Source organism: Sparus aurata, chromosome 23, assembly GCF_900880675.1.
Source record: "Sparus aurata chromosome 23, fSpaAur1.1, whole genome shotgun sequence".
NCBI classification, from domain to species: Eukaryota; Metazoa; Chordata; class Actinopteri; order Spariformes; family Sparidae; genus Sparus; species Sparus aurata.
The window spans coordinates 28,246,361-28,264,653 of record NC_044209.1 but is presented as its reverse complement, the minus strand read 5'-3'; the positions used below and the strand labels follow the sequence as shown (position 1 = coordinate 28,264,653).

The 18,293-nt window shown below is 41.5% G+C and overlaps 2 protein-coding genes, 1 long non-coding RNA gene and 1 other non-coding gene across 4 annotated transcripts; 1 reads left to right on the top strand and 3 right to left on the bottom strand.

The window, feature by feature from the left end:
- Positions 1-149: 149 nt before the first annotated feature.
- On the bottom strand, positions 150-10,875 carry LOC115575492 (polycomb protein suz12-B-like). The gene is made up of 16 exons (XM_030407621.1): positions 10,136-10,875; positions 9,403-9,449; positions 9,222-9,286; positions 6,051-6,119; positions 5,740-5,789; positions 5,553-5,638; positions 5,204-5,450; positions 4,890-4,992; positions 4,695-4,800; positions 3,973-4,147; positions 3,787-3,875; positions 3,518-3,661; positions 3,259-3,416; positions 2,953-3,151; positions 2,760-2,839; positions 150-2,589 (listed from the first exon to the last, which is right to left on the bottom strand). Exons 1-16 carry the CDS (start codon positions 10,305-10,307, stop codon positions 2,166-2,168), a joined length of 2,214 nt encoding a protein of 737 aa, XP_030263481.1. The 5' UTR covers positions 10,308-10,875; the 3' UTR covers positions 150-2,165.
- Positions 10,876-12,346: 1,471 nt separating this feature from the next.
- On the bottom strand, positions 12,347-15,263 carry LOC115576432 (uncharacterized). Its single transcript, XR_003982843.1, has 2 exons — positions 15,107-15,263; positions 12,347-14,236 (listed from the first exon to the last, which is right to left on the bottom strand). It is a non-coding gene; the product is annotated as an uncharacterized LOC115576432 (long non-coding RNA).
- A 538-nt stretch (positions 15,264-15,801) lies between these two features.
- On the top strand, positions 15,802-15,873 carry trnat-cgu (transfer RNA threonine (anticodon CGU)). Its single transcript has one exon. It is a non-coding gene; the product is annotated as a tRNA-Thr (tRNA).
- Positions 15,874-16,428: 555 nt separating this feature from the next.
- Positions 16,429-18,036, bottom strand: LOC115576427 (pentraxin fusion protein-like). Its single transcript, XM_030409022.1, has 4 exons — positions 17,887-18,036; positions 17,717-17,783; positions 17,113-17,320; positions 16,429-16,997 (listed from the first exon to the last, which is right to left on the bottom strand). The coding sequence occupies exons 2-4, from the start codon at positions 17,766-17,768 to the stop codon at positions 16,592-16,594; spliced, it is 666 nt and encodes a 221-aa protein (XP_030264882.1). The 5' UTR covers positions 17,769-17,783; positions 17,887-18,036; the 3' UTR covers positions 16,429-16,591.
- Positions 18,037-18,293: the final 257 nt, after the last annotated feature.

Sequence of the window (18,293 nt, the reverse complement as noted above, 5' to 3'; positions counted from 1 at the left end):
TTCTATCCCCCCAAAAATGTTCAGAATATGAGCTCAATTTTACACAAAAAGCTGGTCGTGATATTACAAATCTTTTCGCATATTGTCGTTTGTGAGTCACTGACGTGGGATCAGATGTAATTTGAGTGAAAGCAACAGACCACATCCTGTTTAATAGTACAAAATTGTTCTTTTAATAGAAAACCATTTTGACTCCACATAAATGTTCACAACGTTACGCTGGTTTGTTAACATACATTGTTGAAGAAAAAGTCTTGTTTTCTTGACATGGCTCCTCCCATCCTGTGCAAAATGCTGCTGGTCTCGTGTGAATGAACAAAGAAGACGAGAAAAACCTGCAGTGGACTCTCAGAAACCAGAACTGTGCGTGCTGGGTTTGGATCAGCATCACACTTCTGACTGATGTAAAGCTTTTCAAGAGCTGAGTCACAAGCAAATCTGAATAAATGTCATCAAACCTCTAAACATTTGTTTTGTTTTCTTCATTTCGAGGCAGTGATTTTCAGGTTTTTGTTCTTTTTTTTCCATTTTTAAAACAAGAAGTTTTCACAGGAGACGAGAAACAAGAGCGGAGAAATCTGCAGAAACTGTATCCCCCTTTGGTCTGTAAACTAAGAAACTACTAAACCTGCCGGGCGGCTGTCAGGTTTCCAAACAATCAGAACTCCAACGCTAATTTATTACACATATATTCAGTCTTATGTACATAACGGCAGGTGCAGCCACAGGGGAAAAAAAATAGACTAAACCAGCTGGAATATGACACTTCAGTCTAGTTGATGATTTAATTATCATTTAGTCAATTAATGATTTAAGTTGATAAATTGGGGATAATGCAGACGAGCAGTTCCCGGAGCTCTCGTGTCAGACTGAGAGGATTCAGCTCATAAAAGAGACACAAAAGCAGCAAATTCACAAACTGGAACGAGCACCTGATGCAACAGTTCTGTAACGGTTTGAGTTTAAAGGAGGCTTTGTGAGGGACGAACCGGCATCTTCTGCCCAAATCAGACAAACGACCGGCTCGGACTGAACTCAGAGGACACACCGCTTCTGCTCTGCCTTGAATCGTGGATTTCAAAAAGGAGGAGGAGGAATATAATGAGTCTGTTTAAAGAACCAACACCACATCTTGTGAAGGCGTTTGTGAGCGCTGGCAGTAGAGGTCGCTGTAAGGAAGGAAAGGAAGGAGCCGAGATGCATCCGGATGATCACCGAGTGTTTCTGAGGAGTAAAAAGACGTAGCACCAGCAGTAGAAACTGCACTGGAAGTGAGTGTGGAGGCACAGAGAGTGTCCCGGGTGAATCCTCCTGATTTGTCTGCGAGTGTAAACATGTGACATGAGCCCTCGAAGGACTCAAGTCCTTACAAAAATGAATAATATAATAAATATCATTATATACTGGTGATCAGATGGAGTGAGTGAGAGTGTGAAGCTGCAGCAGCTTCAGTTCAGACCTTATCAGACTCGTGTGGAAGGTCACTGATTGGCTCTTCACACGGAGGAAGACAGAAGACACGATCACAGTTTGTTAACTAAACTGCAGAGCGAGCACAAAACGATCAGATCTCACTTCCTTCCATGCAAACCACCGGGACAAACAATGTTTGTTTTTTTACACAGAGAAATAAAGAACTTAATGTAGAACATTTGCCGAATTTATGAGAAAGCCCAAATAGTTGAGAATTAGTCAGAGACGGTGTTGTACAAAGTTTATATAGTTTCTAAGAACTCAACAACTCACTAAATTGAGCGTTCTGTTAAGGGAGTCTGGTGAATTTCTCCAAGAAGTGTCAGCTGAAATGTCACAGCTGAGGTCTACAACATGAACTGAATTACTTTTGTGCTCGCTCCAAAGTTTAGTTAATAAAAGTTTGGGGTGGAACATGATGGGACGAGGGACGAGGGCGGGTGACTGACCAGAACCAGTACCCTGTTACATCTACAGCGTTGTCGGGTCACATGACACAGAATAACAAGACAATAACGATGATTACCAGCTTCAAGTTCTCACTGTTCAAAGTAATGAAATGATGAACGCCTCTGAGGAATCTCTTCATTTTGTTTGTGAAAACATAATCCCTGCAGTAACCTGTGTGTTTGAGCACCTGTTTGCTTTGTTGAAACCACTCGTCCAGTTTGTGGATCTTCGCTGATTGACAGTCAGTTTAAAACGGATCCATTGTTGGAGAGTTTCTGCTCCTGCTGCTGCTGCTGCTGCTGCTGCTGGTTCCCGTTCTCCTGAGCGCCGCTGCTAGTCTCGTCACTACAGGGTTTATACTCAGACGGATCGAGATCGGGATCTGGATCCGGCTCCGGCTGGGACTCCACGGCCGTCTCCCAGTCCTCCTCCTCCTCCTCTTCCTCTTCCTCATCCTCCTCTCTGTCTCTCTGATTGGTCTGGCTCTGCGTGAGGCGGAGTCGGGCCATGGCCTGGTCGATGGTCTGAGTGGTGATCAGGTTGAAGTCGTGCATGCTGATCAGGTGCAGCAGGAAGTTGCGGAAGAGGTTGTGTTTGACGATGTGGGCGGCGTTGTGTTCGGCAAACAGCAGGCAGGCCACGTTCATCTGGTTGTCTGCGATGAAGCTGGACGGAGGAGAGAAGAGTCGGCGTGAATTAAAACACATTTTCTTCCTCCAAACTGTAGAGTTTCTGCCTGTAAATCATCTTCGAGTTACTTTAGTCTTCACTTTCACTTCCCGAAAGTTTAGGCAAACTAAATCAGACCTGATAAACCATCCCTGCTTCATACACACCCGCGTTTCATGACGTGGAGGTTCCACAGCTTCATGATCTCCTTCTCGCCCTCGTTGACGTCGGTGAAATCCTCAATTTGCTGCAGTGAGAGCAGAGAAATCAGACTTTAGACAGAATCTAACCGCTTCTTATGTCTGAGCAAAAAGTCAAAGAAAAGCAGATGATCATTTAATCATCCCGCTGTTAACCCACCTTGGCGGTCTTCTCTTTGAGCCAGTCTGGGTCCCTCTCATCCTCGCTGTCCACCTCCATCTCCTGCGGCCGCAGCGGCACGCAGCTGTCGCTGTGGAAGTAAAGGCGGTTGTGTCCGCTGATGTACGTCCTCTGCTGCTCCCGATCGCCGTCCTCAGACTCCAGAAACTCAGACAGACTCGCCTTCGTCCTCTTGGGTCTGGACAGACAGAGTGGGCAGAGAGATAAGACACATTTATATTTATGAAGAAAATATCCAGGAACAGGAATTATTGGCACATATTTCAGTCAGATCATCAGGAGTACCTGCAGGTGAGAACGTGTGTGACGGCGGTCCTCTTGACCGGGCCGTTCCTGCTGAAGGCGAAGCCCGGCTGGTTGTGGATGTCCTGCGGGTTTCCAGCATACGAACCATCGTAACTGTCGTTGATGGAGACCTCGATCTTCGCTCCTTTAGGATGAGGCTGCCGAGCATCACAGGAGGTACATTGTTATTATTGCTGTGCTGTTTGTCATAGAATTATTTTATAGTTTTGTATTCACGTAAAGCAGTTTGTACTCTCACCACGTAGTTGAAGATGAAGCGGGAGTGAGACAGTTTGAGGTGTTTGATCAGACTGTAGAGCTTCCTGCAGTTCAGCGTACACCAGGGACAGTGGAGGTCGTCTCTGGCCTCCGTCTGCTGCCGCGTGTTGTTGTTGTACTGGAACTGGATGGAAGAACAGGGGAGAGCGAGCGTTAATGAGCCCAAACAGCACAGACAGAAACAGGATCACGCGTCGGGTTTGACCCCTGCAGAGATAACAGACTGAAGCAGTATCAGGTGAGACTCACCTGGTAGAAGATCCGTAGCTTCTGTCGCGGCTCAGCTGAGATTTGTTCTCTTCTGGTTTGCATCTCATTACTTATGGATTCTTTAACAGCTGCAGCACGGACGAGAAAAACACCATCAGAAACTGTTTCACCACTGACTGATTGATCAAACATGCCGAGTGTGTGCTGCTGTCGCCTGCTGCTCACCCAGCGTGTGCGTGGCTCTCAGGGTGCTGGGTCTGGGCTCCTGGTTGGTCTCAGAGTTGCGGGTGGCCAGAGGTTTGGCCACAGGTGCAGTGGAGCGATCGGACGAGTCGGTGGTCCAGCGCAGGGTGAACTGAAGGGTGGGGCCCTGAGAGAAAGTCTCAAACGGAGGCAAACACTACAAAAAGAGAGCAGAACGTCTCATTAGAGCCGCTTAAACTCATTTATCATCAACATGACAAACAAACACAATCCCTTCAGTTATAGAGGCTGGAGAGGAAGCAAGTTTCACCCACATTCAGTGTGATTGAGGGCAGTTCGTTCTGTTTTTAAAGACCCATGATTACTTTGTTTATCTTGGACATAAATGCTGCCACATAAATACTATAATGCAATAACAGATAAGTGCAGGCATAAACATAAATGAGGTTGTAAAACACATGTTATGCTGCAGGTCCCTACAGAACAGCACCACTGGAGGTTAGGTTTAATCAAATTTGTTTACGTCTGTTCACATCTTTGTTGTGCCGTCATTCGTGGCTTTTCTGATGACTTCTGTTTTTACGTGTATCTTGACCCTGATGACTGAGTTCATTCAGTACATTTCTGAGGAAACAAAACTCCTCTGAAGCATGAAAAGAGGATTCATCTCCCTGCTCGCTTCTGTCTACATTTCTAAACAGTTTCTACTTGATGTGGAGCTGTTTAGCTTCTCTCTCACACACCTTTCCGTCCAGGATTGTCTCCCAGGTCGCCCTCTTCTTATTAACGGGACACTCCTCCATCTCTTGCATAGACACCTCATACTCCCCGTCCAGCAGCTGCAGACGTCTGCACACAAGCACACAGCAGAGATTATAACGAGACGTTTTCCTGTGTCAGGAGGCGACAGTTTGAGTGTGAAATGGTGTGAACTTCACCTGTTTTTATCAAAGACTGTCATCTGAGCCACAAATGTGGTTTCTCCCTCCTCCCTGATAGAGGTGCTCCTCCTCTTCCTGTTTACCACTTCCTCTGTAAAATCTGCAACACATGACAAAGTAACATGTCACCCTGCTCTACCACACAGCGCTGAGGAGGAGGAGGCTTCAGACTGGTCTGAACATCCTGATCAGTGACCACAACAAGCAAAACGCTTCACATTATCAAGAAAACACAATCTTAAAAGAAAGAATTTCATCAAAAACTATCAAAATAAGACCCATGTTCGTTTACAATCGTTTAAAAAAAACACCTCTGCTGTGGTGATTCTCTCCGTTGGTCAGGCCGTTGATCTGTGTTCGGGGGTATCCGGGCCTCGACACTCTGAACAGCAGTGAGTAAGACTTGACCATGTGAGAGTTGCTGGGTTCGAACTCGCTGCTGGGGACCAGCAGGGAGGGGACGGAGCCCGGCTTGGCCTGGACTCCAGCGCCCGTGTCTGGGTTCAGAGGAACCTGCTTCTTCCCTGTGGGGACCTGCTTCACCGGACAGCTCACATCCTGCACAGAATGACAGCCGCTTAGATCAATTTAGTGCAGAAGCTCTTTTAAATCATTTTTTTAATCTGCAGTGATGAGGTACCGCATGATCATCTCACACACCTTCCTCTTCTTGTGACAGACTTTGACCAGCAGCACCTCCAGAGACACCGAGTTCTGCTCGTTCTCACAGTCCTGAGACGGCTTCCCTGAAATCACGACGACACAAACCAGGTAAAAATCTCTTCCAGTAACAGCAGAAGAACTGTGTATGGATAAAAGTACGGCTGACGAGACAGGATGAACTTACCAGCTTTATGAAAGAAGCCAGTAAAGGTGAGCTGCAGGTTGGAGGCCAAACTGTGGAAAACAAACAGAAAGAAAAGATGTTATTATTTACACCTTTGCTATGCTAAAAGGATTGAAGTGAAGTAGGTGCACAAACTCAAGCACACGGCTAAGGGTGTAAACAACATCTTATCAAATCAGTGTGGGATGTTGGGGCTTGTGGAGACTTGGATCACAGAGCTGCATGGAGCCGTTTTATGTATTTTTTTGTCCCCCGTGACTTCAGTTGTTTTGGAAAGTGCAGCAACAAATCTGTGTGGAAACGGTATTCACCTGTGAGTCTCCTGTTCGCCTCTCATCTTTTCCACTTTGAACAACAGATTGTCGACCTTGGAGCTTTTCCTGCACATGCAGACACACAGCAGGAGGTTAGCAACAAAACACCACCATCAACACCAACCCACAGGCACAACAACAGATCACGACACAGACAGAGGGAGACTTTCTGATCAGAGTCAGATTAAATTCTTCCAAAGATAGATCCAGTCTGCTGACTATCATCTGCTAAAACTACAAAACAAAGTGTATTATATTATAATCCTGCTGATTTAAAGCAGATACTTCACACAACATGAGTTTCTTTAATTCTTTAGACTAAACTGTTCAGACTGGAATTTGGATGATCTTGTTTTAACAGAAAACAAAAGTTAAGGCCATCATTAGACCTCTAAAACATAACAACATGGTCTGTGAAGGCTGGGATGTTGTGTGGCATTTTACTTTAGTCAGAAAGTATACATGACATATTTTGTTTGGAACCATCTGTTATATTAATGATTTTCTTCACACCAAATGTATTACGTACATATATAACTGTTTTGTCCCCAAAAGAAGAAGAATTTAATGATTCAAACTCCCATTTCGTTGATGCCTCTCACAGTGTTAAACAACAGAATACTGCTGGAACCTATCGACAAGTTATTATTGAACCATCTGCAGTCGAGCCTCGCCGCGGCAGTCATGTTCCCGCTGTTACACGGTGGCCGGCATACAGATTACATTTCTTCCCCCTGTGTTCACCATCCTTTTGCCTTTTTAAATCAAACTTAAATTGGACAGGGGATGTTACGATTAAGTCATCACTGCAGCAACGCTCCTGCCAGCTACGCAGTGTTCAGACTGAACTGGTGTAAACTGTGATTTGTCAGTTCACAGTATATTCAGCTGACATGTTGGGATCCAGTTCCAGTAGTGCTCACCCAAGACCAAACTTCTGCTTCTAGTTTCAAGCTTTAAGAAGAACTCTGCTAAAACAGCTTGTTACAGACATTCTCGTGCCCTTGAATACTTGACACTTCTATTCTTATCAAACTGTTGCTCAGAGGGAACTTTACCTCTTTCTTCCCTTTCAGTCATCAGTCTGGTTCAACTACAGGACAGCGTTTTATTCTCCATGAAAAAAACAAACCCTTCATACATAGTCTGAACTCGTAAAGGAGGGCTGTTCTTTTTTGAGCTGCACTGAAGCTAAATGGGAAACATGCCCACCTGGCTCAAATCGGCAGCGTGTCGACGGGGGTTTCAAGCGGGTTTAGTGACCTCACATAATTCCCGGTTCTGTCCAACCTGAGTCGAGGTCTAATGAGCCAAAGTAACTGAAAACACCTGTGAGGCTGTACAAAGCCTCAAGAACCCCCCATACATCTTTAGACTGACATTTACTCTGAATCCAAAGCACCGCGACGTTGGCTCCTGCAAAAACATTTAGTGTGTAATGTGAATGCCATTGTTTTACTGTTCTCCAGGAGGAAATAACTGCAGCTGGACACGCTGCCAGCTGGCTGCCTTTCACTTTAATTGGGTCATAGTTAGATACATAAAACATGAAGAAGACTTCAGATCGAGCGCAGGTAGGAGAAGATATGCAGCCATTTTGAAAACAGCCCTTTCTAAGAGGCAGAACCACTTTACCACCTTTACATGAACAATAAACCAGTTTGACTTTTAGTTTCTGATACAATAATATAAAGAACAATAACAGTGTTTAATTCATGAAATCCCTGGCTCTTCTGTTTCTCTGTCAGTCAGTCATGTTATGTGCAAAGTTACTGTGCAATGATTAGATCTTATTCATCTCAAATCACAAGCAGCGTTTCATGTGACTGAAGCATGCACGAGCGCAGCAAAAAGTGAAAGTGAGCCAAGCGGCAGCAGACGAGTGGCCTGGTTCACTGCCTCCCCTTCAAATCAGGAATAACGCTGAACATGACGGCTGCCATCTTTACTTTTCAACCAGCCGAAGAACAGAAAGTATTGTCCCTCCAGTCTCATGAGTGCACGACCAAATAAGGACTGACAAAAACTACTAAACTCGATCTCAAGAAATTTTAACTCTGATAATGATAACGCTACATCTTTAGCTGCAAGTTTAAATCAATTAATTATCAACTAAATTATTCAACAACTATTTTAATAATTAATCAATCAGTTTGAGTAATTACCAAGACAAACATTTAAAAAACAAATTGTCTGATTCCAGCTTATTAAATGTGAATATTTTCTGGTTTCTTTCCTCCTGTAGAACAGTTACCTGAATATATTCTGAATGTGGACAAGAAAGGAAACATTTTTCACTCATTTCTGACATTTAATAGATCAAAGAATCGACTGATGGAGAAAACAATCACAGAATAATTCACAATGAAAAGAATCACTTCTCGCAGCCCTTTTATCTTCTTCATCCTTCTTTTTATTTTAAGTTAAAAATGAAGGTTCAAAAATAATTAGTTTTAGTATAATTTGTTGTAATCTAATCTTTAAAATATGGCATGAACACTACATAAAACATTTTCACAGTTTACTACAGTTAAATACTGAAATAATTACTCAATGGCACCAATACCCAGATACTATTTCAATACCTTACTTTTCTGACATTTAATGAGTATTTCTACAAAAGTTATTATTAAAACAGCTGTGCAAGAACAATGCCTTTAAAAACCTGCATAAAACAATCAACCATTTCAGTCACAGTTTCTTTGCTAATGGAAAACTTTAAATTATTAGCAAATATTCATCTTCCAGCTACTTGGTACAAACAGATTTATGCCCCAGCTCTTTCCTTCAACATCACATCCACGTGATAACACCAGACAATGCTCTCCGTATTTCAACACACCCCTTCAGAGTAGACTGAACCACAAGAAGCCACATGTGAATACGTGCCGCGTCTGTATGCAAAGCAGCCCAACCGAAAAAAGTCTCTTCTATCTCAGCTTTAACTGAGCCCCCACCTACAGCAGCCTACACGTCGGTTAGCTTCAGATAACACTCTGACCTGATTTTTAAAAGATGGAATACTTCACACCAGGCTTCCATCCAACATATAGTAATGAGAAACAGAGAGAAACTTCACCACAAAAGACAACGGACTTCTATACCAATTAGATTTTCTGCAGCACAACAGCCTGAGAAAACCATCATGATTTGATTATTTTATTTTACCTTTTGGAGTTACTCCTTGAGTTTCTGTGGGACATGTAGGTGAGTGTCCTGTGCAAGAATATAGGCTGGAATATAAAAAGGGACAGATTTAAAAAAATGGTGTTAGAAATCTACTTCATTGTGCCAGGAGGTACAAGAAATATTGGCTCTTATCCCCCTTAAAAAAATCAAGGTAACTCACAGCGATCAAGTTCCTGGTGCGGAGGAACCTGTAGATTTGGGTCGGTTCTGCAAATAAACACCATCAGCACATTACTTTATGAATCATCCATAATTTAAATGGGAAGTTTGGATCTTTAACAAGCATCAAGCCAAACCAAAAGCATGATAATTCAATATGCTTATCGCCGAAACAGTCATTCATCTAATGAATGAGAAGTTTGTTGCTACATTAATCTTCTTATCATATTTCATTTGACTGTCAAACAAAACAAGACATTATGAGGCATAAAGTTCTGCTCAAGCAACTTCACTCAGCCCATATTTATAAAAATCTGATTAACAGATTAACTGAAAACAATCCTTTACTGCAGCATTGTTTGGGAGACTGTTAAACATGCGGCTGAACAGATACATGCATGTCTGTGTCTAATTACTTTCTGATTTTATCTTCACTTAGATTTAACTGAAATAACCAGACAACATGCAGCTTATAACGTGTGAAGTCAAAAATATAAAAGGGTAAAACACTTCAACAGGTGTAATAAGAGGAAAATACAAATTGATCATGGCTGAAATCAAACTGTAAAATACTGTCAGTCGATGATCATTTTAAGTGTGAAGGTCAGCTCTACAGCTGCAAAATAATCTATCCCTCGCCACTCTGATGGACTCTGTAAAGCTTCCTGTGACCTTCAATTTAAGTTCAACACTGATATCTATAAATATGAAACTTGATGACAGCAGCAACTCACTCTCGAAGGCCTGCAGGAACAACTCGTGGTCGGCTTGAATGAGCTGCAGGTTGGGCTTCTTGGCTGCAGCCATCGCAGAGGAGGACGACTGGTACAAGCCGTTGGCTTTTCCTCCAGAACCAAAACCCACCGGGTGGCTTCCACCTGAAGAGCTGTGCTTCTGTGGAGCCATGTCCGAAAAAAATGGCCTAAGTAGCTGACCTACGATCAGATGTGAAGTGGTGTAAAGAAATCAGAGAAGAAGAAAAAAAGAAAGAAACTCAGGTCGTCTTCCTTTGTCAAAACAAAAGAGCAGCGTTTGTAGAAATCCAGCCGGTCAGGAGAAACACTGTTGAATCCTCATTTTAAAAGCGGTGTAAAGAAGTTTCAGTCTTTTATATTCGACATTGGTGGAGCCACAATCTAGTGTTTTCGTTTCGGTGCTGGTTTAACTGTACCAGAGGTCGGCGAACAGGCTCTAAATGCGCGAAACAAGATATCAGCCTCCGGCAAGCTGACGCGGCTTGCTAGCTAACTGGCTAACTTCCTTAGCCAGCTAGCAATAACGCCGGGCTAACTAGCTAGCATTGTCCGGCACTTTAATATCACTAATGAAGAACTCTAAAGCTGCAGCCAAACGACAACCGGTTAAACACATAAATGGCACAGGTATTCACGGGTTTCGATGCCATACTTTCACCGAAAGTCGCATTCTGTCTCGCCCAGCGCCCGTTGGCAAGCTGTGTTAGCGGTAATGGAAAGCAGCATAAAGTAAAATGGTGGTTATCCGGTCATCCTTTTCTAAATAAATTCCACTTAAATTTCAAATTGGGTAAACATATGTTTAACCTAGTTTTTATGAATTCAAAATACAAATATGGAAATCATTAATACATATCCATGAAAAAAGCCATAAAAATAAACACACATTATCTTAGAATGACATCCTGATCAATCGCATGCTTTTATTTTGAAAGCATAATCCCTTTGCGTTTCTTCTTCTTCGGTCTACTTTCGGCGGCTTGACAGATGTAGGTTGAAGCTTCCACTGTGACTTGGGTTGAAAGATCCCGCCTTCTGACACCTCTAACCAATCACAGAGCTTGTTTGTAAAAACCCGTGCTCTCATTGGTGGAAATATTTGGCCGGTCTCATTCAACGAATAAGAAGCAGGAGGAGCAGACAGAGGCACATTTGCCGCCTGCAGCATGGCGAGACAGGTTTAAATAAGGTCAAAGACATAAAACGTTATTACATTTAAATAAACAAACACTGATTAAGTCTGTTTTGAAAGTATTATTTTGTAGAATTAAAGTAATATAAGCTGTATGTTATGATTTTCCTCTGATGTTTTCTTTTTCCTTGAAAAAGCACAGAACATCACATTTTAAATCACTAAAAACAATAATTTTGAGACATCCACTAGTTAAAATACAGGCTAAATAGAAGGTTGTAGCCATGAGAAGTAATATCAGAGCTGTGTCGAATAATTAATGCTAATATCCATCAATTAAACTCCACATCTAATGCTTAAACTGTTTAAATTACAAATAATAATTCATTAATTGAATACTTATTTATTTAATGATACATTTATTTAGCAACTATTTCGAACAATAGAACAATTTATCACACTCCCCTTTTTCACTGTTTTCATCATAGAAGTGTTTGAGTTTTATGAAGATTATTTCTTCAAATGAGATTCCTAAAAACATCCAAACTGCTTGTTGAAAAATAAAATAAAGTGGACACTACCAGAACAGTTTGAAGAGATATTATGTGGTTGTATTCTCTCCTGAAATGGTTCAACATTAGTACAGTGCAGCTGGCACATGACTAAACCGCTGACCCCGAAACATAATGAGGACTAAAATAGCTTCAGCACACACAGTACTCAAACTTACACACACGGTCACATATTTCCACTGTTACCGAGCTGCAGAAATATCCATCAGTGAGCCTAGAAAGTCACTGACAGCACGCCTCACTTCAGCTTTGTTTTGCTTTTTTGTTTTACGACCCTCATGTCGCTTTAATAGCACAACTGTAGCACTGTTCACGTATTTTTCCGTTGAAGTTTTCCATCTCACAAGGCTGTTCTGTCACCGACGATTTCACAGCAGATATATATAAAACAACTTAATGTGATAATGAAGAAGGGCAGAACGTTCTTTCCATTATGGATTATCTGTTTTAATCGTGAAATGGAACAAAAATGCTTAAAACGAGTGAGGGAAAAAAAAAACATCTTGGATTTAAGTTACGATTTATTATTCAAACATATTCCCTTTAATAGTAGCCATGGAAGTGGTTTGTCAAAGTAGCATGAAGTAGTGCATACAGTACTATGAAAGAATTCCAGAAAGTAAGCAGGTACAGTGGTGAAAGTGGTGGAGTAAGAAAAACTTGGATGACTGAGCGGAAACTGTTATTAAAAATGTAAACTTGGACACATTAAAACACACAACACTTAATAAAAAGGACCAACCTCCATCCTACATCTGTAATCCCTTCTGCTCAACATGAATATTAAAAAAAAAAAATCACATAAAAGGATGAATTCATTTCCCAATGTTTGAACTTCTTAACAGTGCTTTTCTGTGCTTATCCTGTCACCTGAAACCAGGTTAATTACAGACCACAGCAGCCAAAGGCAAACGTACGGTTTTAAGATCTCTGCTTTGATTATAATCTTTACTGTAACAGTGCAACACGATCACTTCCATCCATTAAACTCTGACTCTGCAAGGTAGAATTACTGGCAGTGAGGAGGGAGGTTTCATGTTCTGGAGTCAGCCCTGTTTCCCGTTCCCACCGAAAACTCTGTCAAACAGTGAAACACACCAGTTTTTGTGGTGGTCCACTTCCCTATAAAGCCTTTGTAAGAGGACGAAATTTAATCCAATTTACCTGCAAAAGATTCAAGAGCTGGATAGTCTCTGGTGGGCGATGTTACAAGAAAAAGAGAGGGATGTATTACTAAAATCCTTCACTGTTAAGAATTTCGTAAGCATGCTGTCTCAAGATCACAACTTAATAATCACATTGTGTTTTTAACCCTAATATCCAAATCAAGAGTTCACTATAGTGCCATTTTATTTAGAAACTGTTCAGATAACTCAAGACTGTCCCTTTCAGTTTAGAGAATAGAGTCACCTCAGAAGATCAGCGTTTCATTATGTCCGACATTTCAAGATAGAGATAATTAAATCATGATGATAAATTGTTAAGATAATGAGATTATCATGCCCGTAACTCAGGAAGATGAACAAACTCTACAACAAACAGATGTTAGATTTAAAAAAGTACTTATTTGTAGGTAAACATGAGAAAATGGTTAATCTGGAGGTAATTATGTTGTGATCTTGTGGTAACAGGTTGTAGCATGTAACAAATCCAAACTTTTAAATTCTACAGCAACTATTAAAACGCTGACTGAACGTCTTCCCCCCTTCATCACACACACTGGGATGATGTTTTTATGAATGGATGTGATCTCAGAGGGCTTTTCTAGACAGTCAAGTCTTCAAGCTTAGCAAAAAAAAGTGCAATGTTGCCTTGAGAAGCCGTTACAATTTTACATTAGTGTAACTCAAACCAAAACAGACAAACAGACAGACCAAGCACCCTCAACCAGACAGGTACCACATGGTTTTCAGAGACTGCATGTGAGTGGAGTCCTTCGTTGCCCATCAGTGCTCCTGACTTCATTTGGGGCATCCTGATGGTCACTTAACACGCTTTAGAGCAGTCACATACTCCAAAAAGTCTCTCTGGCCAACATCAGAATGGAAACTACCCTGGGTTACATGAGATGTCCTGCGACAAACAACACTGAGTATCTTGGCCATGATCCATGTTGGTTTTTAGTGTTTTCTCCATAGTATATAGGTTACGAGCAGGATGAGGCCTGCCGACAGGCCTGCGATCACAAACTGGTGGATGGAGAGGACATTTTCCAGCGTGTGGATCCTCTCCTCCATGGCGCTGGTGTGGAAATAGTCATAGATGCCGGCTCCGATGCTCCACAGCGCCCACACGGCGTCCACCACCAGCGGCATGGTGACACAGACAGGGAGGCTCAGCTGCAGCAGATCAGACAGCCTCTGTCAAACACCGGAACTAGAACATAAGACATTAACATTTAATTTATACATTTTTATTTCTTTCAAAACACCAAAAGAATCCTTTGGAACTGCTTTTATATCCCTTTGTTGTTGTGATCCCTTTGTATTTGCTTTACGTTGACATAGATTGGGAGATATAGTTGAAATCTATACAATACAAAAATAGTTCAAAGGCAAATGTGTAAAACAATCACATGTAAAATAACCACACTGATGCTAAATGCAAAATCCTGTATTCAAATATGAAAAACAAGAGCTTCAATAACTTTCAAATTGTGATTGAAATCTTTAAAACTAAATGTTAATATCAATAAGCCGATGAAATGATCAGTATTTCATTGTAGCCTCCAATAGTACATATTAATACATACTGAAGAGGTTTGCTCCATAAAAGCAACCTTGAGCTAATAATAGAAGCTATTAGTATGGAAAGGCCTTATAGACCTTATATCAAGTTTAACCTGTACATGTTGATATTATTTGAGTTGCCGATTTGAAGAACAGCTCACAATTACGTGTAAGAAGTCTCATTTCATCCTTTGCCTTGGACGTAAATACGTCTATCAGCACGTTTTTCTTAATTCTACAAAGTTTTAAATGCAATTTGGCATGCGTAGTACAGCCTGCTGAAATGCTATTAAACGAGTGAAACTAAAGTACAGTAACAACAATATTAACTTAACCGCTCACACTCGCAACACTTTAGTTTACTATGTAAGTTAATATACTTAAAAACAACACGATACTAACGAAGATTAAGAATCTCTGCTAGCAAGCTAACGCTTTAGCTAGCAGCATTTAACACCCCAGCCTTGTTTCTTCGTTCCACGCTGGCACGGATTTTTTGTTAAGTCTCACTACTTACAGCATGAAGTTAGCAGCATGAAATAACTGCAACATCCGATAGTCGAAAATTCAACTTTCACATCATCGTATGTCAAGTGAAACTACCCATGTTTCAAGGAAAGATTGAATCGCATCCGCCGTGAGCTGCTACAGCCACTTCCGGGTGTGGCGTCACAGGTACGCCAAACCTCATTTCGACATTTTACGGTTTTTATGAATTCGCTACCAACAAAAAAAAAAGTGACAAAATATTACCCAAGTCATTTTATGTTTTCAACATGGCTATCTTCTGGGACTTTCGGCTGTATACAATGATTCTATAAAGGTGTGCTTTATTTTAGATTGAGTCACATCTCATCAGCTTTTACATGGTGTACGTTGATTTGGCAGCATAGAAAATGCATAGCAAACACAAGCGTACCCTTGGCAAAAGTCTACCGAATCGTCATCTTTGGTGTTTTGAGTTTTGCGGAATTTTCGCGTGCCTTTGAACGAAATGAGAAATTGTCATAGATTATTTGAAAGTGAACGATTATTCCTTGTACTGCAAAAAAAGCCACAATATGATGTATTTTGAATGGAGTTTGGAATGGGTCTACCTACTTGCTGGCGACTTTATACACCATGATACAAGGCATGACTTGGTCAGACTATGAACACGTCGTCGAAACGGCGGTGTGTAAGTAGGCATAGAGTGGCCATTTTGTACTGCCAGGCGCGGTGGCCAAGTGGTAAGGCGTCGGTCTCGTAAACCGAAGATCGCGGGTTCGAACCCCGTCCGTGCCTGCAACCAATGGATAAAACATAACTACTTTTTCGTGCACAGCTACTCTGACAGATCCGTTACATCACAACAAAACAAAGTCATCACCTAAATTCACATCATTTATGAGTAAATGAGCTAGAGAGAGACATCAATTAGGACTTAAAGTTAAAGTTAGTGCTTACTGCTGGTGGCGTGTGCATTGTGCTAACAGTTGCCCCTGAAGGCGTTTGTTGCTTTTACTGCAGCGCTCTTCCTCAAGCAGGGCCTGTGTGCTTTGTGCTAACATGAGCTGCTAAAGGAATTTTTTAAAAAGCTGGCTGCACTTTCTTCGGCCTTCTTGTGCGACCAGCTCGCTAATTGCTTTGGCAATAAATCCGTACCGTTGTGGAATAAAGTTACTCATAGCATTTAAATTGTTGATTGCTGTCGGGATGTTAAGAGATTTTCTAGAAATATAATAAAAGATTCTCCTACAATAAGTTACCAAAACTATCTTAAATGTCATGTGGTGTATTTTCCTTGACAAATTTTCGATTAAATTAGCAGAAACCAGTTCATTCTCAGTGAGACAGACATTGCCAGCATTGTTTTTTTTAATTGGGCTGAGATAAGAAACATGTTTACAGAAGTAATGACACTTAAACCGGTGCACAGAACTGCATTTTGGTCAACAAATCTTCATATGTCATACAAGTGTTGTGTGTACATTATTCCAGCATGTTAGTGTGAGAATTAGAGCTACAGCTCAGTATTAACAACCTCCACCGCCCCATTAGTTGTAAGCTGTATGGTTTCCCAGTCGAAAATGTTCCCTCTTGGTACTCTCTTCCCGGAGAACATGTCTTTAATCGTGCTGTCAGAGAGGACAGAGTCCCACATATTAACATCATTGATCTCCCCAACAAAACTCTGCTTGGCATCAAATTCACCCAAGTAACTGTCCGGATCTTGCCCGATGATGACCTTTCCTCCGGGGGGGATGGTGTGACCCTTCTTGTAAAGTTTGGTCAGGCTTTTCCTCCCGTCCATGAAGAGTGCAGACGCACCTGAACTTGAATCCCAGGTGACACAGAAGTGGGTCTGCATGGCCCCGAGGTCAGGGACACTGAACACAACACTGCCTCCACTCAGGGCGAAGGAATATCTAAACACGTACAGAAAAAATAATAATTCGTCAGAGGATTATTGTGGTTGTGTTGGAATTCTTAATAGTAATCTTAAATCACACTGTCTTTGCTCCAGTATAGAAGTGTGTCTACCTGCCGTCCAGCTCACGCCACACGTTCAGCTCATCATAGTATTGAGTCCGGTACGCAAACAGGATGATCTCGCGCTCTCCGCTGAGCTCTGTGGCCACTCGCATGCACAGAGTGAAAGCCTTCAGGTTGATGGGTTTCAGAGGGACCATCTCCACATAACTGGTGCTGGTCTCAGAGGGGAACACCAGGGTCTGGATGGGAACACTCCCTGAGACAACAAACAGATGGTTTGACGGTTATCAAGAGCAGCAACAACATCTGTAGAGTTTTAGGTCCTAAATATGATAAAATAATGACAGATATTTATTAAAAAGTTACAAATACTGTAAGGGGAGACACTACAGGTGAATACAGTAACAATTTAAACTAATAAATAACTCATAATCTTATAAGAAGCTGGATTTTTTAAAACCAGTTTTGCTTGAAAAATGACTTAAATGACAAATCAGAGAATAAATAGCTTTTTATTAAATGTGAAGACTGTTTTAGTCAGTTTATTCACCTTTGAATTGGCAGACAAATGCCCCAAATAAAAACAAAAAAAAACAAACAAACATTACATGTATTCCTTAATATAGACAGGAAAGGAAAAGTATATAATTACCGGCCAACACCGTGGAGATGGCAATGAGAAAAAGTATCACAGGGAGTCTCATTTTGTCTCGGCAAACCTGCAGAAAATGTATTCATGATGTTATATGCAGTTTCAGTAGTTTATATGCACAGGACTGGTTATATAAAGATATATAAGTACAGTTAAGGTTGTATACAAACCGTGCAGCTGCAGAGGTCCTCCTGCAGACGGTCTGAACTGGAGGGTTTTTACGTTGTGATCACCAAAACTCCTCCTGATATGCAAATAACAGCATCTATAAACCTTTGTTCATCCTTATGTAACATCTAGACACACAGAATCTGACTATTTAAACAGATTTGTACATCTGCTGAGCTGAAAAACTCAATAACTGTAGATAACTGTAAAGTTCAGATATTGAGTCAGGTCGAGGTTAGCGAAATTCAGAGGCCCCAAAAAGACAACACCTCGTCAACCAGTGACAGAGTTTAGATTAGATTAGAGGGTCTTTTTTGTCCCTGAGGTGCAATTTGGTTTGCAACAGTAGTCAACACAACCAGTACACATCATCCTAAAAGATACAATACACAGTGATCCAGTTCTAGTC